The sequence below is a fragment of the Myodes glareolus genome, chromosome 21, assembly GCF_982192425.1.
Source record: "Myodes glareolus chromosome 21, mMyoGla1.1, whole genome shotgun sequence".
NCBI lineage: Eukaryota > Metazoa > Chordata > Mammalia > Rodentia > Cricetidae > Myodes > Myodes glareolus.
The window spans coordinates 21,921,322-21,946,588 of record NC_142046.1 but is presented as its reverse complement, the minus strand read 5'-3'; the positions used below and the strand labels follow the sequence as shown (position 1 = coordinate 21,946,588).

At 41.7% G+C, this 25,267-nt stretch overlaps 1 protein-coding gene across 2 annotated transcripts; it reads right to left on the bottom strand.

Moving 5' to 3' along the window:
• Positions 1 to 443: 443 nt before the first annotated feature.
• Positions 444 to 23,878, bottom strand: Tbpl2 (TATA-box binding protein like 2). Of its 2 annotated transcripts, XM_087900137.1 has the most exons (8): positions 23,825 to 23,878; positions 21,589 to 22,046; positions 20,702 to 20,789; positions 17,208 to 17,299; positions 7,941 to 8,108; positions 7,305 to 7,307; positions 4,899 to 4,993; positions 444 to 520 (listed from the first exon to the last, which is right to left on the bottom strand). In XM_087900137.1, the coding sequence occupies exons 1-8, from the start codon at positions 23,876 to 23,878 to the stop codon at positions 444 to 446; spliced, it is 1,035 nt and encodes a 344-aa protein (XP_087756263.1). The 2 variants fall into 2 exon arrangements, with proteins under 2 accessions (XP_087756263.1, XP_048282199.3); XM_048426242.3 differs by lacking the exon at positions 7,305 to 7,307.
• Positions 23,879 to 25,267: the final 1,389 nt, after the last annotated feature.

Genomic DNA, 25,267 nt, shown 5'->3' with positions numbered 1-25,267 from the left:
AATAACAAAAAAACTAAACATGATTTCTATTGATAGCTATAACATTATAGTAAGTGTCCAGATGTATTGCTGTCTTGGACTCGGTGCCCCAGTCTAGTAAGGTCTGAACCGTTTCAAATTCTGAAATAAGTTTACTTGTTCTTATTTATTTATAATTAAATAACACACAAGAGTCACCTTAGAGTAAGAAAATTTCATTTCTTAATCACAACTATTCACACAGAATCACCTTGTAATAAATCAAACCATACTTTAGGCTACATAGTAGACCCTATTTCCAAACCAAGGCAAAAGTCAAACAAGAAACTTAACCCTGTTAGCTATGAACAGGGACTGCTAGAAAGCACGGAAGGCTCCTACAGCCATGTGTAGAAACCTGCTCCTCTCTGCTGTGCTTAAACACATATCCAAATCACCACAACATGAGAAGCCCAGGGACACGCTCAGATTTTCTTAAAACTTTCCAGAATAGGATACATGTTTTCAAATGCTTCGTAGATCTCAGAACGCTCTTTGGCACCTATAAAGAAATTCAAGTGAGTGTGAAGGTTTTTTTTTCATGCTAAAATTTCATTTCACCATATTCAATTACTGTTCTTTTGATTTTGGGAAATGGTCTAGCTAAACAACCCGGGGTGGCCTCAGAATAGATTCATCTGTGTCTGCCTCCCCAGTGTTGGATGCGCAGTTTTGTGATGGTTTCCAGATGACACCTCTTTAGTTGTACCCAATAAGTGTGGCATTTCTTTCTAATAAAGAGAAGAATTAAAGGAGGGGCAAATAGCCATAGTCTCCCCAAAACGCATGCCATAGGGCAGAGATTGCTCCAGCATTTCCTCTCTTTGGATGCTGTCTTCAGTCATACCAGGCTCAGTAGAATGTAGATGGGATAGTCTGCAAATGTGTTACCACGTGACATAAGGGAGCCACCCTCAGCACCTGTGAACTCATCTACTATGAAGAGCAAAAATAACTTCCTTGGATTCCTTCATTTCTACTTAGCGTCTTGTTTTCATAGTATGAGACCAGGCAGACCATTCTAAGAGTTTACCATTTTGACACATAGGAAGTAATTAGAGGAAAAATTTATACCATTTTCATTATTAGAGTCTTAGGTGTCAGCAATTGTTAACTATGATATGACTGACATGCACTTATAACACTAAGCAAAGAGTAGACACTCTCCCTGGAGATATGTTAGTTGGTTCTCACTTGCTTCTCACTGACCACAATCAATCGTCACCCTTTTCACCTTCAAAACTGGATAAGGGAGGACCCAGTGAGTGTTATGGCCTGGTTTTATGTGAGTTTGGGGCTTCAACTAAATGAGAATTAGCATCTGACATAATTGGGGCAGAAAGCAAAGAAATGGTGTTAATGGAAGTAACAAAAAACTGTTCTGTTAATACCAGGTGTAGTGATACATGCCTCTAATCTATCACTTGGGAGGCTGAGACAAGAGAATCTTAAGTTCAAGGCCCTCCCGAGCTACACAGATGACCCTGTTTCAAAAACAAACAAAAACAACAGCCTGCTAGTAAGTGAATAACTTGGAATATGTGGGGTCCTAGGACCTTCAGAGATGTAGAGCTTGAAAGGAAGGAAGGAAGAAAGTCTGAGAGTAATTATCTGGCTTTGCTCCAGGTCCAGTGAGGGAGAAGACCTAAAAAACCATCTACCAGAATTCAGAGCAGTGATGAGCTGTAGTGTGTTTATTAAAGAAAAAAACTGATAGGGTGTTGAAGTTCAGCAACCTCTGCACTGCTAGAGGGACTGTAAACTGGGTTCAGCTCCCAAGTTTGGGTGTTCCTCAAGAGTTATGGAGTCACCACACACCCCAGCAGTTCCTCGTGAGCAAACTTCTTACAAAACCACAAGCAGGTACACAGTGCAGACGGAATTGCTCCAGAAGTTATAATAACAAAGAGATAGAAACAGCCTCTGTGGCCTTCAATAAATAAAAGCTTCAGTGTATGTCTACAATAGAGTATTACTCAGCCATAAACAGTCCGAAATTTGGACATGCCTCAACAGTCAAAACAAATCCAGGTACCAACCCATCCATAAAAGGTAGGAAAAGTTACATTTAGTTGAAGCATTCAAAATAGGTAAATCCGTGGTGATAACAGACACTGGTAGCTGCTGGAGAACATGGCAAACTACGGAGGCTTCTTTGTAGCCATGGACTGTTTTAGAACAGGAGGTGGCGGTATAGTCACGTTGTATTGCAGGACACTAAATGTTTTAAATGCCCACTTTCAAGTAGTTTGTTAGATAAATTCCATTAAAAAAAAAACTTTAAAGTAGTAAGGAGGAAATCCTTGTAAGTCTAATTATTTTTTTGACTGCTAATGGCAAAATGGCATTTATTCCTTGCTAAGGAAATTTTCTGCATCCTGAAAAGATGAAAGAGGAAGATGGCATGTTACTAACAGACACGAGAAACTCTGCACCTTTGGATAGGACATCCCCCAAAGTCTTCTCAGAGGTAGAATATTACAGTTTCCCTTTCCGAAGAGATCAGTTTTATGCAAACCAGTGAGATGGGGACACTAAAGGAACAAGGCTACTGACAAAGAACTTGCCTCTGGCTTGTTAACACCTGTTTATGGAATAGGCTTCTTACCATCCAACAGTGGTCTGTGATTGATGACACAAACATGCATGCCAAAGCCAACCCCAGGGCAAGACAGTCTGCTTACTGTTCCATAAGGAACAGGGCATCCAGGTCCGGCATTTGGGATAAACATTGATTTGTTTGTTCCGTAAGGCTTTATATAAAATACTGTACCTATGGCTGCATTCAAACACGAAGAGCATGCCACCTGGAGACCCCTGGGAAGCAGAAACACAGCCAGTATTTTATATTAGCAACAATGATTCCTGATACAACAGAGTGCACAGTTCCCTTATTTCATAAATGGGGAAAGTGAGGGCCAAGAAATCAAGGTTACCGAAATCATAAAGCAGCAATGAGGGAGACATGCAGCTACTGTTCCCTCCTTTACACCAGAAGCCATCAACCGAATACCACCTGTGCTCGCTCCCATGCGTTAAAACAAGACTTTGTCAAGTTAGTGCTAGATGTCGCACGAGGGATCAGACCAGGGACTTTTATATTCTAAGCCAACCCTCTTCCTTCTGACTGTGTCCCAGACCTCACCTGACATTTCCTCACTAAAGTAAGAACAAAAACTAATCTCACAGGCCAATTAACAATCAATAATGACAGCCCCTGCCCTATAGCAGCAGCACCAACTGGGAGACCCCAGCATTTTAGGCAAAGGTTACCATGCCTTTTCTGTGTGGTACAATGACCGCCCTTTGGGATGCATGCCCTTCCTAGCCCTGGTAGCAAGATGTGGCCTGATCTACTGAGAAAGGACCGGCTTTGAACTGAAGTAAGTACCCAAATAGTAACTGCACCACTAACTAACATTGCGACCATAGCGCCTTACCTGACCTCCAAGTATCAGGTTACTCACCAGAAAAGACAGAAATCCTTCTCACAGAGTAGTGAGAGGGTTATGTGCACTAACGTCTGTGTGCAGTCCTTAGAAAACCACAGAATTCCACGAAAACCTAGGCCACTTTACTGTCCTTGAAGAAGATATGGCAGGATTAGGGGCACTGGATGGTTGGTTTAAGAATATATGGCTTAACTTCTGGTTCGGGGAGATGCCGTGCAACATAACTTCACCATCTGTCTCCACAGGGCTGGACTGCTGCCAGATAGGTGTTTGCAACCTAACACCGTACATGCACCCGGCAGGCACCCAAAATTAAGGGTCCATCATTTGGACATCAGGCCTATGAACACATCTCCATATTTTAGTCAACTGACACACCAACCAACAATACAATGACCTGAACTAGCCGAGTGGGTGGGGGGCAGGGGAGAGGTCTCCGGTTGGTGGTCTGGAATTATGTAGACCATGCTGACCTCTTTCTCAGCGACTTGCCTGCCTCTGCTACCCATGTGTCAGGAGTAAAGGCGAGTACCCAGCTTTCCGTACAATTTTTAAAATGCTGCTGGAAGTTTGGCCAAAGATATTTATCATACATTGTTGGAAGGGAGGTTTGATATAGGAAAGTGTATTGTAGATGCCTTTAGCGGAATTTGGAAATTCATGCTAAGAACTTTGAAAACAGTAATATACTTAAACCAAAGTTTGACTTCTGAGCACGCGTACTAATAATTCTCCACAAATAAAATAGCCAAATGCTTGTCCCATTTACAAGTAACGAACACAAAGGAACACAGGAGCGTGTGACAGTTGGAGGACAAGTTCCTACTCAGTGACCTGTTAGAATAGGAGTCAAGAAGCGCAGGGCAGCTGGAAAACCCAGCACACTGACTAAATATGTCACTTGTGACCCAAGAATGGCTTCTAGATCGTTAAGTGATTGGGAGAAAATAAGAGTACTACTGGGTGACATGTTTAAATCATAGTTACAGAGTCACATAACTCACACTCCAAAGCCTCTACATGAGACCACCTCCAGCAAAGATTCTTGGGGCCACAGAGTCTAAGTATTTAGTGTTTGTCCTTTACAGAGAATATGTACCAATCCCTGCCTTAGAAACGTGGTGCAGCTTTATTAAAAGCTGCCTTGAAGGGTTTGAAGCCGCCAGTTAAGCTGCATGTGTGGTAATGGTTAATGTAAAGCAGAATGTCACGATGAAAATACACATCAAGTAAGAGGATACATGAAAAAATGTATCATTTTAGGAACTGAGATCTATGAGTAATGCCATTTTTTTTCTCTACTTTTCTTTCCCCCAGTATAGCAAAAAGTACCTTCTTATGGAGGAAAAGCCATTCAGGAAGGAAGGAAATGCAAGTGCACACATAGTTTTCCATCTTGTGAATGTGAGCTAATAACCTTAAGCTTACCTGTCAACACAACTTTTCCAGAGGCAAAGATGAGCAACACCACCTGTGGCTTCACCATCTTATAAATAAGACCAGGAAACAGTTCCGGTTCATAACTGTTCATAAGAAGAGGTCATGACAGTCAGAGAAAAAATGTATAGTGCAGTAAAAACAATAAAGAAAAGAAAATGCAACTGTTCAGAGAAATTGCTCATGGACAACAGGCAGAGGAAAACAAGACTTCTGGAGAGTGACACACTAGGATCTACCTAACTCATGCACACAGGATGAACCAGACCACACTGACAAGCACCCGCAGTTCTTCAGCCAATAAAACTGTAGCAGCCCTGGCTGGAAACAGAAAGGTGATCCCATCAAGGAAGGGACACCCCTGAAGAGTATGGAGGTCACTTCCAAAACCATGTTTTTAAAGTGACAGGCACAATAAACTCCTGATTAGAGATGTATTATTTATCCTATTATTTGGTGTAAATAAGAGAGGGCTGAAGCTCAGAGGAAGGGAGGACAGAGATCACCCAGAAGAGACTGAATAGCAAACACCTGATGAATCCTTGGCCAGTTCAGCCTTGAACCACCTTCCAGTATCACCTCTTTATATGCACTTCTGCCTCTCAACATCTACATAACACAGAGCACCCTGCTCAGGACCCCACTACACACAAAGCAGTCTCAGCTCCGCAGTGACTTCCACAGTTCAACAGTAACAGTGACAGTGTGTCTTTATTTTAGTCAGCAAACTCCACGTGGGCAAGGAACTAAGGCTGCATCGGTGGCCAGTAGGACCTTATCCACTGCACAATACTCACCTGGATTTTAGACCCTTAACGAGCATTTATTATCAGCACATTTCTGAGTTTAAAACTGAAGGGGAAATGCTCATAGAAAACTATGTGACGTAGATTGGAAGGGAGGGTAGCAAGGAAGGGGCTGTAATGGCGATGTAGCTCAGCGGTAGAGCCCTTGCCTTATAGACATGATGCCCCGGGTTCAACACCCTGGACATGGAAGTGCTTATAACACTAGCACTCAGGAGGCTGAGACAAGAGGATTGCTATGGTGTGAGACCAGCCTGAATTACATAGCCTGACCTGGTTCCAAAACTCAATACAAAACTAGGACACACCTGTATTAGATGTCGAAATGCACATTTTCAGACTCTAAATTAAAGATGAACTTGATTGAGATTTTTAACGCAAGGCACACTTGACCCGATTATGCCTGATGGGTGTGATGTTTCCCATAAGTTACAGGCATTGAAAACAAGTTAAAAAGAAATCCCTTTCTCTGCTTAGAAAAGTATCCTTAAGGCTCCCAATGTCAAGAATACACATACATACATACACACACACACACACACACACACACACACACACACACACACACACACGTGCATGCACTCTGCAGTTGAGATCCATATCCCGAGGATGGAGGCCTGACAGAATGCTTCTGAAGGAGGCCAGAATGAGTGCAGAAAGAGAGGCCTCTGGAATACAAAGTACACTCTCCAGTCAGACACAGCAAAAGTGACTGAGTACCTAAACCTGGCCGGCTAGGCACAAGAGGCTGATGTGGGCCTCATCTGGAAGATAAAAGCCAGGCAGCTGACTCTGAGCTTGCTCTTCGGCCAGTTTTGTTTTTCAGAAAGTGAAAATGATGTCAAGGGACTTTTACTGTCAACTACAATCTCTCTGTATGTTGTGGAGAACGGAAGGGAACAAAGGCATGGGAAGTACGCACAACATGATGAGCCCCAAGTGGCCTGAAAAGAGCAAGGGGTCTACTTCAGTCATGCTCCAAGTTGAGGTGGACCTCATTCGTGTGTCTGAGGAGGGAGACTGGAGCCCTGTGGCTCAAGATACTGGATGATAAAATGTCTGTGTTCACATATTTAAAAGTGGAGCATGTACTATGTCTATACATTACCCCTCGGTTGAAAAAGAAAACACACCCAGAGGTGATGTATATTGCGTGAGGAAGAATTCCACAGAGCTGACTTTTGAAAAATAAAAAACCTGACAGATATCATAGTTGCTCAATAAGCAAATTGTGTGGAAGAGGGAAAAAATATAGTTAGGAGGAGGAAGAAAGCCATTACCCAAGATAAATCTCAGAATAAATTATAGTTTGGCAGTTAAAAAAAGTCCAGACATTTTATCTTCTGATGAGTTTGGATCTGGAAAAAAAAAAGACAACAAACCCCTTCCACTGATCCTTAGCCACGTGACTGAGCAGACCCACTGCTCACTCACAAAGAGGTAAACAGTTGGAATGAGACTGTACTGACCAAGAGAGTAAAAGCATCTGCCCTTCTACCTTAGGTCAGCTGTTTTGACGAAGATGTGTATCCAGGGGTGAGGGGTAGTGTGGAGTTGGTCTCTGAAGCCCCAGCTGTCCTCTGTGAGGGACGAGCTGAGGCCAGGGAGCCAGACTGTCTGTGGAGACTAGGGTTACAGAATCAGGAAGACTAGAATGCTCCCTTAGGAGAGGAACACTGTAAACGCAGAAGTGCTGTGTCAGCTACAGCTACAGAAAGACACCCCCTCCCAAATAAACACGACTAGATAGGATCTCGCTCAGAGACTATGTATGTCACAGCCATCTTTCCCCCTCTTCTCCACCCTCCAGCTGTCAGCCTCACCCCTTCACTTTGACTGCCATCTCCAAAGCCACTTGGGCCAGTTTTATAAACCTATTCCATTAGTGGCCCTCAATACAGAGCTTCAGCACCGTCATTGGGTTTGAACTCTGCAGGACTGCAAGCTGAGTCTCTTCCAGTGGAGCTGCCCAATCAGAGATGTGGGCCGAAGTTGCCCAAGTGATCACTTGGCAATTTCACTGTGAGAACCACTATTTTAAGACCCTGGCCCATACCATAACTTTGGGGTCTGGGGCACAGCATCCTAATCCATTCATCTACCCTGCCTTCTCCTCTGATCTTCAGGCAAGTAGCCACTTTCTCTGGCCACTCTCTTGTATAGACAGCCTGAATTGTATAACTGCTGCAGTTTAGCAAGAGTGAGGTTGAGCTTGAAGCCTTCTTACCTACTGAACTGCCGGTGGGTTAGCGCCAAAACCTCCAGCCTGACGGGAAATTTCACATCACAGCTTCCAACCATGTTCTGAATTTTAAAATTGAAGAATTTGACAGGGAAGCCAAGCTTCTGCACCACACGAGCATACTTTCTTGCTGCCAGTCGAGACTCCTCTTCACTGGGGAGAATGCAAGCACAATTAAAGACATTTTCTTGTTTCATGAGATAGAGTCTGACTGTATAGCCCAGGCTAGTGAGTAACTCAGGCACTTCCTGCTTTTGCCCCCCAAGTGCTGGGACTACCGGCATGTATCACCACAACAATTTAATGAATGGTATCTACTATTAATCAAACTAATAAGGTGATTAATGGCACCTTATTCACCCTGTCCCTTTTACTGTTGCATTTGTAGCCTGCACTTCTGGCCATCTCTCTACACTATGTCCTATGTTCATCTTTCAATGTATCTTTGAGACTGTAGGCTGGGGTGTGGCTCAGCAACAGAGCACTTGCCTATCATGTATAAGACTCTGGATTTGGTCCCCAGAATCACAAGAGTAAAATAAAAATAAGTAAGGCTCCATGAGAAGAATCTCCCTCCCTTACCATTGTCCAGAGTGTCATGTAAAATGTTTGGTAAAATGGACAATTAGTTATCGAACTGATCCGCACCCATCACCTTGATTGGTCATCCCTCGTCAGTAAGGCACTTTGGCTTGTTTTGAATGTTATCTGAAAAATTAACTACGGCACTATTTCTCAAAATATGTCCTCAGACCTAAAATATTATAAGAGGGGCCATGACCCAGGTGTGACCTCTGGCACATAGACACTCTTGTCTGGGCGCCAGCGAATTGCTGTCTATAGTCTTCTAAGTGCTTCTGGTACTCACGGCAGCCTGAGAACTGCCCTAGTCTAAAAATGTGTGAGCCATTTGTATAAGAACAAAAATAAGTACAAAGACATGCAAAACATTAATCAACACAAGGAAGACAGATATGGGCCAAGTGAGTGGCATAGACTGAGGTCTTTATGAGACAAATTGTCAAAAACAAGTTTAACTTCCTTAAAACTTGCCCAGTTTTCTCTGCTTCCTCACCCAGCTGCTGTGAGATTCATACTCAGCATGAGGGGAAAATATATCCCAACTCATAGCTATAACAGACCCTAAATACATATCAGAGAATGGGCAGCCCTGAGATTTGGGCCTGTAGTTTGCATCTGACATTGTTCACTTGCCCAAACAATAGTGAGCAGCAGGGGCTGCTGAACAGGGGCCACCATGAGTAAATGCTATGAACACAGCTCTCTTTGTGAGGTGCACCCATCTTAAGTTGTAAACCAGCAGTTCCTAAAGGAAAGGCCACTTGGATTCAGCTTCTCTGAACAAGCAAAGTGCTGAACTCTCTTCCCTAAATCCCTCACTGTCCTTTTATGTGAATTGGGCCATGCACTTTATTTCAATCACCCTTGTATTCCCCACCCACTTCTAACTCCTGACATGGCAAGACTACATCCCAAGTTAGTAATGAAATGAAGACATTTTGTAAAAGAAGTCTTGCTCTGCTGTAAACCTCACATACGGGTTCCTATTTTTACTACAGCTCAAAGTCTAAACATACATTCGTTGTGCAAACTTTAAAGAATAGATTTAAAACCCTAAAGTTTCATCACAGGTGGTGAGAATTATTTTAAATTTTACCTTCTGCACATATCCCTAAGCAAACATGTATCCTTCATTCTTATCATTACAGAAAATAGGTTTGGATAGAGTTTGGACAATAGTACTGCTCTCTCTCTTGTATAAACCGAATACTCAAAACTCATTATGCACAACTCAAGAACCAAATAGGTCACCACAACATGAGGAACTGCATTAAAGGATCACAGCATAAGGAAGGTTGAGAGCCACTACTCTAAATGAATCAAAAAGCCACCATCCTTTCTCTATTGGGCAAAAGATATAATAAGCATTTTACATGCTCATGGAGAGATGTTTGATCTCATTAATCATGAAAATACAAATTTAAATGATGTGTAAGTTTTTTCAAGAAGTTTAGCAGATATAGATAAGTATATTGGCAGCCCATGTTCATAGGAATAGGTGAATGATTGGTGTCTCTGTAGCTGTGAGTTGATATCACCTCTCCAAAGGGGACTTGCTGTCCATCTGACACAAGGAGAACACCAGCTCTCTCCACTGGCTGTGGAGCAAACATCAGCTCAGGATTTCTGTAGGAGATCCAGAAAGGCAAAATCTTTCCAGAGATAGCTCATGAGTGAATGCTATTTCTGGAAAGATATCTCCAGGTATGTCCCATTTAGAAAACTCTATCTTGTCCAATACTGAGGGGACTTAAGAGGTGAGTGAACAGCCACGTGGCAGAATGCCCCCACTCTCTTGGACCTCCACAGTGGGACAAAACCCCAACTCCCTTGGCTTTTCTAGCCAGCCAGCAGAGAGTTTCCTGTGGCTAGACTCCCCTGCAAACCCAACCCATCCGCTGGACCCTCCAAGCTACTAGCTACACCCCGCCTAAGAGCTGAGAGCTTGCTATAATACTGAGGGGACCAAGAGCTTGCTACAACACTAAGGGATTAAGAGAGAGAACTAAGAAAGGAAACCAGGAGAGAAGACCAAGAAAGCAGGCATACAGAGACCTCAGAGGCTTTCTGAGAGACATTGACAATACAAAGCAGACCAAGAAAAACTCCTAAACACCCATACAGACACTGCAAGGATTGAATCAAGATGCAAAGACACTGCCAGCATCATTTGAAGGAAGAGATGGGTAGGCACCAATGCAAGAATTCCTCCAACATCCTAAAAAGCAACATGATAACACCAGAACCCAGCAGTCACACAACAGGAAGACTTGATCATCCTAACCCAGAAATAGTAGAAGAAAATTACTTTAAACGTAACTTTATGAAAATGATGGAGACATTTAAAGAGGAAATGAAAAAGCCCCTTAAAGAAATGGAGAAAACAAACAAAAAAATTGGAAGAAGTTAATAAATCTCTCAAGAAAACCAAGAAAAAAAAACAATCAAACAGGTGAAGGAAACAGTTCAAGACTTGAAGACAGAAATAGAGGTAATAAAGAAAACACAAACCAAGTGAATTCTGGAATGGAAAATCTGGTTAATGAACAGGGACTACAGAGACAAGCACAACCATCAGAATACAAGAGATAGAAGAATCTCAAGTTCTGAAGATACTATAAAGGAGATAGACTCATTGGTCAAAGAAAACATTAAATCCAAATTCTTAGCACAAAACATCCAGGAAATCTGGGATACCATGAAAAGACCAAACCTAAGAATAATTGGGGTAGAAGAGGGATAAGAACTCCAGACCAAAAGCACAGAAAATATATTCAACAAAATCACAGAAGAAAACTTTCCCAATCTAAAGAAGGATGTATGAAGGTACAAGAAGCTTACAGAACACCAAATAGAATGGATAAAAAAAAATCCCGTCACCATATAATAAGCAAAACACAAAACATACAGAATAAAGAAAAGATATTAAGAGCTGCAAAGGAAAAGAGTCAAATAACATATAAAGGTAAGCATATCAGAATTACAACCAACTTCTCAATGGAAACCATGAAAGCCAGAAGGTTCTGGATAGATGTGCTGCAGACACTAAGAGACCACAGATTCAAGCCAAGACTACTATACCCAGCAAAGCTTTCATTCACCATCGATGGAGAAAGCAAGACAGTCCATGACAAAAACAGATTAAAACAATACATATCCACAAACGCAGCCTTACAGAAAGTACTAGAAGAAAAACCCCAATTCAAGGAAGCTAACTGCACCCACAAAAACACAGGCATTTGATAACCCCCCATAAGCATAACCCAAAGAAGGGAAACACACACTACTACCGAAAAATAACTGAAGTTAACAACCATTGGTCATTAATATCGCTTAATATCAATGGACTCAATTCACCTATAAGAAGACACAGGCTAAGAGAATGGATGCTAAAACAGGATCCAGCCTTCTTCTCTATATAAGAAACACACCTCAACCTCAAAGACAGACACTACATCAGAGTAAAGGCTTGGGAAAAGGTTTTCTGATCGAATAGACCTAAGAAACAAGCAAGTGTGGCTATCTTAATATCTAACAGAATTGATTTCAACTAAATCAGTCAGAAGAGATGAAGAAGGACACTAAATACTCATAACAGGAACAGTTCAAGATTCAGTCTTAATCCTGAACATCTATGCCCCTAATGCAAGAACACCCACGTATGTAAAAGAAACATTACTAAAACTTAAATCGCACATCACACCCCACATTCTAATAGTAGGAGACTTCAACACTCCACTCTCACCAATGGACAGATCAACCATATAGAAACTTAACAGAGAAATAAGAGAACTAACAGATGTCATGAATCAAATGGGCTTAAAAGACATCTATAGAGCATTCCATCCAAACGGGAAAGAATATACCTTCTTCTCTGCAGCTCATGGAACCTTCTCTAATATTGATCGCATACTCAGTAACAAAGCAAACCTCCACAGATACAAAAAAATGGAGTAACCCCCTTATTATTGGGTCACCATGGATTAAAGTTAGAATTTAACAACAATACTACTCTCAGAAAGCTTACAAACTCATGAAAATTGAACAATGAACTACTGAACCACCCCTGGGTCAAGGAAGAAATAAAGAAATTAAAAATATTTCTTGAATTCAATGAGAATAAAGACACAACATTCCAAAACCTATGGTACACTATGAAAGCAGTGCTAAGAGGAAAGTTCATAGCACTAAGTGTTCACATAAATAAAACAGAGAAAGCTCACATTAGTGACTTAACAGCACATCTGAAAGTCCTAGGGAAAAAAAGAAGCAGACTCACCCAGGAGTAGAAGACAGGAAATAATCAAACTGAGGGCTGAAATCAACAAAATAGAAACATGGAAAACAATTCAAAGAATCAATGAAACAAAGAGCTGGTTCTTTGAGAAAAATGAACAAGATTGACAAACCTTTATCCAAACTAATCAAAAGGCAGAGAGAGAACATCCAAATTAACAAACTCAGAAATGAAAAGAGGGACATAACAACAGACACTGAGGAAATTCAGAGACTCATTAGGTCTTGTTACAAAAACCTGGACTCCACAAAATTGGAAAATGTAAAAGAAATAGACAATTTTTTAGATAAGATACCATATACCAAAATTAAATCAAGACAATTTAATTTAAATTGAGCAATTTAAATAGACCTATAAATTGCAAGGAAATAGAAGTTGTTATCAAAAACATCCCAACCAAAAAAAAGCCAAGGACCAGATAGTTTTAATGCAAAATTCTACCAGAACTTCCAAGAAGAGCTAATACCTATACTCCTCAGAGTGTTCCACATAATAGAAACAGAAGGGACATTGTCAAACACTTTTTATGAGGCTGCAGTTACCTTAATACCAAAACCACATAAAGACCCAACCAGGAAAGACAATTATAGACCAATCTCACTGATGAACATGGATGCAAATATAATCAATAAAATATTGGCAAACTAAATCTAAAAACACATAAAAAAAATCATCCTCCATGATCAAGTCGGCTTCATCCCAGAGATACAGGGCTAGTTCAACATACAAAAATCCATCAATGTAATCATATAAATAAACTGAAAGAAAAAATATGATCATTTCATTAGATGCTGAAAAAGAATTTGACAAAATTCAACACCCCTTCATGATCAAGGTCTTGGAGAGATCAGGGATACAAGGAGCATATCTTAAATATAATAAAAGCAATATACAGCAAGCTGACAGCCAACATCAAATTAAACGAAGAGAAACTCAAAGAAATTTCATTAGAATCAGGAACAAGACAAGGCTGTCGACTTTCTTCATAGCTCTTCAACATAGTTCTTGAAGCTTTAGCAATAGCAATAAGACAACATAAGGAGATCAAGGGGATTCAATTTGGAACAGAAGAATTCAAACTTTCTTTATTTGCAGATGATATGATAGTGTATATAAGTGACCCCAAAAACTCTACCAGAGAACTCCTACAGCTGATAATACCTTCAATGATGTGGCAGGATACAAGATCAACTCAAAAAAATCAGTAGCCACCCTATACACAAATGATAAAGAAGCTGAGAGGAAAATCAGAAAAAAACATCACCTTTCACAATAGTCACAAATAACATAAAATATCTCAGAGTAACACTAACCAAAGAAGTGAAAGAACTACTTGACAAGAATTTTTAAGTCTTTGAAGAAATAAATTGAAGAAGATACCAGAAAATGGAAAGATCTCCCATGCTCTTGGATAGGAAGGGTCAACATAGCAAAAATGGCACTCCTACCAAAAGCAATATAGATATTCAATGCAATCCCCATCAAAATCCCAACACAATTCCTCACAGGCCTTGAAAAAACAATGATCAACTTCATATGAGAAACAGAAAACCTAGGATAGCCAAAACAATCCCATACAATAAAGGAAATTCTGGAGGCATCACCATCCCTGACATCAAGCTCTATTACAGAGCTACAATAATGAAAACAGCTTGATATTGGCATAAAAACAGAGAGGTTGACCAATGGAATCGAATTGAAGACCTGGGTATTAATCCACACACCTATGAACACCTGATTTTTGACAAAGAAGCTAAGATTATACAATGGAAGAAAGAAAGTATCCTTAACAAATGGTACAGGAATAACTGGTTGTCAACCTGTAGTAGAATAAAAATAGATCCATATCTATCACCTTGCACAAAATTTAATTCCAAATGGATTAAAGACCTCAATATAAATCCAACCACACTGAAACTGATAGAAGAGAAAGTGGGAAGTAATCTTCAATGCATGGGCACAGGAGAAAACTTCCTAAATATAACCCCTGTAGCACACATTCTGAGAGCAACAATAAATAAATGGGACCTCCTGAAACTGAGAAGCTTCTGTAAAGCAAAGGACACAGTCAATGAGACAAAAAAGGAAGCCTATTGAATAGGAAAAGATCTTCATCAACCAACCCCACATCAGGTAAAGGACAAATCTCCAGAATATATAAAGAACTCAAGAAATTAGACATTAAAATTCTAAATAACCCGATTTAAAAATGGGGAATGGAACCCCAGAGAATTCTCAACAGAAGAATCTCAAATGGCCAAAAGATACTTAAGGAAATGTTTAACATACTTAGCTATCAGGGAAATGCAAATCAAAACAAGTCTGAGATACCACCTTACACCTGTCAGAATGGCTAAGATCAAAAACACTAATGATAGCTTCTGCTGGAGAGGATCAAAAACACTAATGATAGCTTCTGCTGGAGAGGATGTGGAGTAAGGGGAACACTCATTCATTGCTGGTAGGAATGCAAACTTGTATAACCACTTTGGAAATCAGTATGGTGGTTTCTCAGAAAATTGGGAATTAACCTAGCTCAAGACCCAGCTATACTACTTTTGGGCATATACCCAAACGATGCTCACTTATACTACAAAAGCATTTGTTCAACTATATTCATAGCAGCACTATGTGTAATAGCCAGAACCTGGAAACAACCTAGATGGCCCTCAACTGAAGAATGAATAAAGACAATGTGGCACATTTACACGTTGGAGTACTACTCAGCTGTAAAAAAACAATGACATCTTGAATTTTGCATGCAAATAAATGGAATTAGAAAACACTATCCTGAGTGAGGTAACCTAGACCCAAAAAGATGAATATGGTATGTACTCACTCATAAGTGGATATTAGCTGTAAACAAAGGATATTGAGCCTACAGTTCATGACCCTAGAGAAGCTAAATAATAAGGTGAACCCAAAGAAAAACATATATAGACCCAACTGGAAACTGGAAACAGACAAGATCACCTGACAAAATTGGGAGCATGGGGGGTGGGGAAGAAGGGAGGGTTGAGGAGAAGTTGAGGGAATAGGATAGTCAAGATGGAGGCAAGATAGAGATGAGAGCAAGGAAAGAGATGTCTTCATTGAGGGAGTCAATATAGGGTTAGCAGAAACCTGACTCTAGAGAAATTCCCAGAATCCACAAGGATGATCCCTTTATTGCTTATGTTCTCAGGTGGAATCATCTTGACTTGCTCTGTAGTCAAACTGATGAATATCTTAAATATCACCATAGAACCTTCATCCAGCAACTGATGGAAACAGAGGTAGACACCCACATCAGAGCACTGGACTGAGCTCCCAAAGTCCAGCTGAAGAGTGGGAAGAATGAGATTATGAGCAAAGAAGGTCAATACCATGATGGTTTCGCCCACTGAAACAGTCTAACTCAGCTAATAGGAGCTCACCAACTCCAGCCAGACTGGGAAGGAACAAGCATAGAACCAAACTAGTTCCTCTGATTGTGGTTGACATTTACATGGCTTGAGCAGACTGAGGGGCCACTGGCAGTGGCACCAGAACTTATCCCTATTCCATGTACTGGTTTTGGGGGATCCTATTCTCTTTGGATATATACCTTGCTCAGCCTATATATAGTAGGCCTTGAATCTTCCACAGCAATGTGCCTTACCCTCTCTGAGGATTAGATAGGGGTGGAGTGGAAGGGTGTGTGGAGGGAATGGGAGGAGGGGAGAGAGTGGGAACTTGGATTGGTATTTTTTTTAAAAAAATCTAATAATTTTTTTTAAAAAAAGAAGAAATACATACAGCTAAAAAAAACTCTATCTTCTTATCTGTAATGAATAAAATCCACAATAATATTACTAGGCTTATGATATCTAGTCATGACTGTAGAGGAAAAATTATGTGCGTGTACACATAAACTTGCTTTTAATATATATATATTATATATAACATACGTGGGTATTATATATATATATATATATATAACATATATATGTGTTAAACACAAGTTCCTATAACCCAATTAATTTCCTTGAACCTTAACCAAATGTTGGGTACTATAAAGTATGGAAGGGATATAGCTTAGTATTAAATGTAAGACCAAGAACATTTTTGCTTGTTTCTCAAACCATGGTTTCCCAGTAGCTTTGGAGTCTGTCCTGAAACTCACTCTATAGACTAGGCTGATCTTGAACTCAGATTCGCCTGCCTCTACCCTGGGAGTGGTGAGATCAAAGGCATGCAACACCACTGCCTGGCCAAGACTAAGAACCCCATATTAACTGTTTGACAGAGAAAAATGTGATATTCCTACTATGAGTTTTCACACAAATGCTATGCTTCTTTTCTTACATAGTGAGTTGCCTGTGGGGTAAGAATGGAAAACTTCATCCTCCTACCTTTTGGCTCCTGTGCAGACCACTTTCCCAGAGCTAAATAAGAGGGCTGTTGTCCTTGGCTCTCGAATCCTCATTATGACTGCTGCAAACCTCTGCACACCAAAGCCAATGGGAGAATTAGTCTCTACTGGGAGTGAACAGTAGTAACCCAGTTAGAAAGTTGGACTGTGTATGAAAATCTCGAGGAGACTGAGATGGATGAGAAAAACCGAACAATGACTGGGTCTATCCTCCCACATTAACAAAAGTTACAATTACAAAATGTTACTCTACACCTGCTTCCAAAGGATCAGCTAAAATTAGAACATCTGTTCCGTTCAAGGTCTGATGCTAAGAGCTTTAGATTTTCTCTCATTTATACACTTAACAAGACTAACGAAGTCCATTGTTGCTCTCATTTAATAAACAAGAAGTATTTCACCTCCAACATTATCAGAACTTAGTAAAAATATGATATAAAAATCACATAAATTTATAGTGACCATGTTTCTTTTTCTCTTACAGAATCCTTTTAAAAAAAAATAAGAGCAAGCGTGCGAGCTGAGGATATGGCACTGTTAGCCGGGTGCTCGCCTGGCACGCACTGGGTCTGTTCCCAGAGTGGAATAATCCAGGTTTTGTGGTGCAGCTGGAACCCCAACACTCTGGAGGCAGAGACGGGAGGGAAGTTCAAGATCATCCTCTGCTGCATTCAAGTTTGAGGCCAGTTTAGACTATGTGAGATCTCATCTTATCTCAAAACTTAAAAATAGATGAGCCTGATGTGGTCCATGCCTATTATCTCAGTACTTGAGAGGCTGAGGCAGGAGGATTCCAAGTTTTAGAATAGCTTAAGTTACACAGCTAAATCTCATTCCAAGACCAAAAAAAAAAATCACAGAAAAGTATGCTATTATGTATGTTACTGCCAAGATTCTAGAATACCAAGGCAACTAAAATGCTGAACACAACACACATAATGACAAGCATGCTAAAGACAAAGGGAAAATCCACTTCATCAAGGTCCAGCCTTTATAATTCTTCTCAATGTGTGTTCCCAAGCCTGCTCATTGATAGATCCCTCAAGGACATTTTGCCCTTGACACCAGTCGGCCTATCACATTAGCAAGGCACTAAATGACCTGGTCCTCACAAAGGTCCTACACACGCTCTTCTCCAACTTTCCAGTTGAAATTGGAGTGGGTCCCCTGCAAGATCACCTCTTGTGGGGGGCAGCTACTCCAAAAGATCATGAATCACTTCAGGCTCCAACAAGCAACTGCAATTTGAACTGGAAACACACACACAAAAAAAAAAAAAACCCTGCGTCACCACCAGAGACAGAATGAGTTCTCATTAATGCTTTTTGTGCGCTTATTAAAAATGTATCGTTTTCCCTGGTATTCATTAGCATAAGAGAGAGGAATATACATATCTTCACTAGATATGTTCATTAGATATGTTTACAAGCAAACAGACTCGCAATTCTGCCCTAGCTTCTCAAGAGCTGGGAATATAGGTGTGCACCAACTATATTTTGTTTTGTTTTTTTGTTTTGTTTTGCTTTGTTTTTTGAGACAGGGTTTCTCTGTAGCTTTCGAGTCTGTCCTGGAGCTAGCTCTTGTAGACCAGGCTGGCCTCGAACTCAGAAGTCCGCCTGTCTCTGCCTCCCAAGTGCTGGGATTAAAGGTGTGCGCCACCACTGCCCTGCTTGTTTTTGTTTTTGTTTTTTTGTTTTTTTGTTTTTTTAAGAAAGGATCTCACTATGTCACCCTGGCTATGACTCTCTGTATAGACCAGACTAACCTTGAACTCACAGAGCTCTGCCTGCCTCTGCCTCCCAAGAACAGGAATTTAAAAACTGGTACAACCATGCCCAGCAATTGTTATATTCTCATCATGATTTTACTAAAATTTTAAGATAATTCAAAACACCAACTTGAATTTGCATAGAAAGTACAATTTCAGACAGCTCCTATACATTCTCTTCCTATACGTTCCAGCAGGGGGAGCTGAAGACGATGAGTAAAATATGCCTAAAATGATCAATTTTCCAATAATGCAATCTATCATTGCTGCCACACTAAGAATTCACCTCACAGTTGTATTTCTTTGCCTTCATTTCTTCTTTTTCCTTTTGTGTGTAGGGAGAAGAGAGAATAGTTTGAGACAGGATCTCACTATGTAAGCCTGGCTTACCTTACTCAGTTTGTAGATAAGGCCGGTCTTGAACCCACAGAGATACACCTGCCTCAGCCTCCCAAATGCTGGTATTATAAGGTAGGTACCACCACGCCCAGCCTCACCAGGTGTTTCTATCCATACTCTAGCCAGAGACGTGAGACAGAAAAGGAAAAGCTATTTTGTATCTGGATAATACATAACACTAAATTCAGATGTCAGCAAAAGCAAATGCTTAGTCTATAAAGAATTGATTCACATGGTCTCTCCCACTATTGTGATTCTTTATCATCTGACCACAAATCTTCTTCCACTGGGTCCACGGAGCTGTTTTCCAGTGGATATGAGGTAAACATCATTGTACTCCTGGCCCAGGACTTAGCTTCAAGCCCTGCCTTCCTCTCCAAAGCACAAAGCCTGAGGAAACATTAAATGTTGAGGAGGCTAACAAATCCAAATTCTGTAAGCAAATTAGTCAATGAAGACAGGGTGTCTGCCTTGGCAAGACCAAGGAACAGATTTTATTAAACTGCAGTCAGCAGACATGGGCAGGGGGATCTCTGTGAGAATGAGGCCGGCTTAGTTACATAGTGAAAAAACCGCCTTTTAGGTGGGGAACCATTGAATCAGCCATGTGTAAGCAAAAGCTAGAGTCTTATAAACAACTTAGCTTTTTTTCTGTTTTCTGATTATGTGTTTGTTGTTGTTATTTTAAGACAGGGTTTCTCTGTGTAGCCCTGACTGTCCTGGAACTCACTCTGTAGACCAAGCTGGCCTTGAACTCACAGAGATCCATCTGCCTCTCCCTTCCAAATGTGCCACCACCACTTGGCTCAATTTAGTTTTTTTGGACAAAAGAAACTGAAAATGGGAAAACATAGATGTGTCAGCTATGTGAGCCAGCATTTAGAAAAATGGTATTTCCTACCAGGTCCAGGCTCTTGGGAGAAGAGGCCAGAAGAGTCCAAGTTCAAACCTAGCCTGGGCTATATGGCAAGACATTCTCAAAAAAAAAAAAAAAACAAGAATCCACAGGTGTGATGATAATTCAAGTTAGTGTTCCACTGTATTGAAAACAGACACGCTGAAAAACCTTTGTGAACGACAAGGAAAGCTCTAGTTTCGGGACTGTTCAATTATTGGTTTATTCAGCACGGAAAAATGAATGCCTTTATAACTTCAAAATAAAAAAATGCGATAGTTAAACTTCTGAATTAACAAAACTTTTCACTAAGAGTTTATTTGAAGAAAATAAATGAGCCAATGTCATAACCGTCCAGTGAACAATACCTAAGAAAACTGCAATGGTTGAAAAGGACACCAAAGACTCTTACCTTAGGGTTATATTCTGTGTTTTTGGCATTCAGAGCTATTTTCCTCAGATCCAATTTACAAGCCAGATTTGCAGTGGAAACTATATTCCTGAAGAAACGAGGCAATACAGAAGCTCATAATGGTATAGTTTCAACACCAACTTAGATTACTTCATTAAGTTATTTCATAGATTCTGCCTTAGCAACTTGCTCGGGGTAGAATTCTCAGCATAAAATGCAAAGTCATGTAGTCCTTAGTTAACTGTAAACCTCAATGTACTAAAATTCACGTTTTCTTACATTTCGTAACTAAAATTAAGTTTTGGAACTTAATTTTATAATTAATAAAAAAACCCATTGTCCTAAAACAGAAACCACAAACCCAAAAGAATTTGCAAATCAAACTCAATTTTATATCCTGTGCGTTTACCCAGCCCTAACTACCACTGTTAACAACTTCAGTGCTTTGGTATGACTTTGTGGGAACCTGGTTTGTTTGGATGCTCACCTTTATAGACCTGGATGGAGGGGGGAGGACCTTGGACTTCCCACAGGACAGGGAACCCTGACTGCTCTTAAGACTAGAGAGGGAAGGGGAGGTGGGGAGGGGGAGGTGGGAGGGGGAGAGAAAAGGGAGGCAGGGAGGAGGTGGAAATTTTTAATAAGTAAAAAAATAAAAATAAAAAAAAGAATGTGTCTGACACTCCTCTAAGGGGTCCAAGAACTAGTGTTTCCTTTAATAAGTAACCAGTCTGTCATTGGTTATGATCCATTAAGAACTGGAAAAGAAAAAGGCAATCTGAAACGCTCCTCCTTCCGCCATTATCCTGAAACTAATTCTCATGGTCTGATGCATAAACTGCACATGTAGAAACAGCCCTCCCTTTGCAAGTCCCAAGAACTCTTACTGCAGCTGAGGCACAATTCCAGAGCGTTCTGGAACAGGGTTCATTGGCGTCATGGACACTAAGGATGCCATAGGTAAGGCATCAGAGTTGGGTTTTTCTGGAAAGGGCTGGCTGGAGTCAGCGCCATCAGGGCGCAGGTGGGAATCCGGTGAACCGCCGCTGTTCAAACTCAGCCCGCTGTCCTCCCCACCAGGCAACTGCAACTGACACGGCTGATCTTGAGCCTCACAGCTTGGCTCCTTTTCATGCTTGTTTCCAACGACAGTCTGGTCTTTATTTTCTTGAATAAGCTCATCTGGTAGGAAGCTTAGATCCACAGATGAGAAGTCACAGGATGCTTCTTTGCCTCCGCCAAGATGTGAATTAAACACCGTCTCTGGATTGGACAGATTAAGTGGGTGCACGTCTAAAGGCGCTTGTGGGCTGAACAGTTGAGACACGGATCGAGGATAGTAATCCTAGGCAATGTGCAATGCAAAAAGAAAAAAGAAATCAAAACGCCAGTGGGTTATACCAATGGGACTCCACTATGGCAGGAAGCCAACGGCTTCAGTCTGAAAGGCAGTTCAAGATAGCCTCAATTCACACCCTGCCTCCTACAAAGTCCCACCAAGATTCTACTACAGAGCTCCAGCATGCTTAAGCGTCTATCTTAGAGCTGGAAAGATGGCTCATAAGAGAATTGACTGCACTTCTAGAGGATTCAGGATCATGGCACCCACAAGGCCGCTCTCAACCATCTCTAACTCCAGTTCAAGGGGATCTGATATGCGCTCATGGACTCGTTCATTGGGCACCAGGCATGCACATAGTACACATACATGCATACACACAGGCAAAACACTCATACACAGGAAATAGAAACAAATAAATCTGTTGTAACTATATCTTAAAATATAGAGAAGGTTTTCATCATACAATGTTTTCCTACTTTGGTTATAGCTTGCTAAGTTGCCCCTAACTCCGGCTGTGTAATAGGAATAGTTGAACTCAAGATGCCTAGAAAGTTAAAGAGAGCAGCTGAACTCTATTAGATAATTGTAAGCACTGTAAACATCGGATAACTTTTAAATGCTCTTTTGGTCTTAAATTCATATTTTGAGGTATTTTTTTACTACTTTTTTTATTATGTATGTGTGTGAAGGGGCTATGTGCACTTGAGTACAGGTGCCTAAGGAATCTAGAAGGCACCAGATCTCCCTAGAGCTAAAATTACACAAGGTTGTGAGCCACAGACATGGGTGCTAGGAACTGAACTCAGGCTATCTGCAAGATTGGTTCTTGCTCCTAACTGCAGAGCCGCATCTCTGTGGCCCCATAAAAATCACAGTTTAAAGTAAGCAGGTGAATACTGGGACTTAGTCTTACTTGACTGGTCAGCACTCATTAAAGACTCAGCATTGTTTTTTTTTCTCATCAAAGGAGAGATTTAAAACTTATATGAATTTAGAACAGAAAAATAAGTTACTGAGTTTGAAATATTAAGGATATTTTAAATTGACATTTGTTTTGTTTTGGAGATAGGGTCTCATTGTAGCCTAGGCTGGCCTCAGCCTCTATGGTGCTGGCTCATACCTTTAATCCCAGCACTCAGGAAGCAGAGGCAGGTGGATCTCTGTGAATCTGAAGGTCGTTTTAGTGAGTTCCAGGACAGCCAAGGCTACATAAAGAGATCTGCCCCATCCCACTCCCTCCCAAAAAATAGAGGAAGGAATGGGGAGGGAGGGAGAGAGGGAGAGAGAATACACAGAGAAAGAGAGGGACAAAGAGAAGGAGAAGGGGGTCAGAGGGGGAGACAGAGGGACAGAGAAAGGGAGAGAGTGAGGAGAAAAACGAGAGAAAGATAGACTTAAAAAATCTTAACGAACCAAATGTGGTCATAGGTGGTGGGCCGCAAGTGTAGTTCCAGCTACTGTGGAAACTGAGGCAGAGGCATAGCTCGAGCCTAGTTGTTCACGAGCAGTCTGAGAGGTCAGATGCCCTGAGCGTGGCCTGAACCTAGCAAAGCTGGAACCCCAGGTGACTGCAGGCAGCATGTCCCTTTACCACCAGGACCAGGCCATCTAACTTCATGGCTAGGATGTCTAAATTGGCAACCCTGATTACCTCACCGAACTTCCAAGTTCAGCTGAAGGGCCTGGATCGAGCCTGCCTCTCAGGAAGATTTGGCATTTCAAAGAGTCTCCCCCAGGCCCACACAATCCCTGATTTTCAGCGGGGTGGCTGCCAGGCTCACCTGGATGGAGTACGGCTCCAGGAAGAGATCCAGGTACGGGTCCTCCTCCTCCATGAGGGAGAGCCCACCACGAAGAGCTGGGAACAAGAAAAGGAATCAGCGTCCAAGCAAATCAGAGGCGCTTTGGTGAAAGCAGCCCAGCTTCGGGCGCTGATGCCCTTTATCAGCCTCGGGCAGGACGCAGTGAGGTGGGGTCGGCTTGGTCTACCTCCTGCACAGATGGCCTGAATGAGTTGAGGAACCAGGTGAGAGGCAGAGAAGAAGCTGATGAGCCAGGCGAGACGCAGCTGGTGGCACCCAGAGGCAGAGAAGGGCTGTTGGGTTGGCTGGGGCAGACGAGGCTAGAGCCCCCACTGGTGCTCCCACCGCCACCACTGGACTTGCATAAGTTGTCATGGCCCCGGGAGAGCAGTAGAAAGTTAGCGACGTGCACTGTGAGGAAAAAAAAAAAGGCATTTTCTCTTACGCTTTTCCTTTTTTCCCTTTTCCTCCTTCTGTTCTCTTTTCCTCCTTTTCCCCCTCCCCGGTTTGTAGCTTAGGGTAGCCACAAACTGTCCCCCAGCCCCCGAGTGCTGGGATTACAGGGCATACCACCATTCGCAGACTTCTCTGATGAGGCATCTTTATTATCCTTGTTTATCTCCATTGATGTGTGCGTGTCCATGTGGCACATTACAGAGCTCACGTGATGGCCAGATGACAGCTTTCAGGAGTAGATTCTCCCCTTCCAGCATGTGGAAGGAACTGGAGGCTCGAACTGGAGAGTGGCAAGCTTGGTGGCAAACGCCCTTACCCACTGAGCCCCCTCACCACCCAGATATGACATTTCTGTTATTATTTTTCACCGTCACAACCCAGGTAGCTTTTCACCAATCACAGGGAATTTATCGACAGCTGTGTCAGCCCAGGTAGCTTCTCAGCAGCTACAGGGAATTTACCTGCGGCTGGGGGTTCCACAGTTAGGGTCCAGACAACTCTATGTCCAGAGAAGGCTTGCTTTTTTTCTTGAAATCTTTAATTCGAATGTCGTGGCTTGAACTGTGCTGGATGGTTCTAGAAACAGACACTTGCATGTGCGTTCTGCAGGTACTAGAACTCCCAACCTCTGAAAAAGCAGCAAGCATCCTTAACTGCTCGGCCATCTTGCCAGCCTCTAAAATAGATGTATAACTATGTCACATAGTATATGGCAGGCAGAATGCTGAGGTGGCTCCCCAAATCGCTGTCCAGATGAACCAACCATTTACACATCTCCCAGTTAATCAGAAGCACATCTAGGTACTCTTGGATTTTGCCGATGTAATTAAAATTACACATCTGCTGTTTGGAAAGGAAGGGAGAGGTACTTGACTAACGCTGACCTTACCTGCTGAGCTTCTACAGAGGAAGTGGCTGCTCTTCAGGAGGGATTTCAGAGCATGAGGTAACCTTGCCATGAGGAAG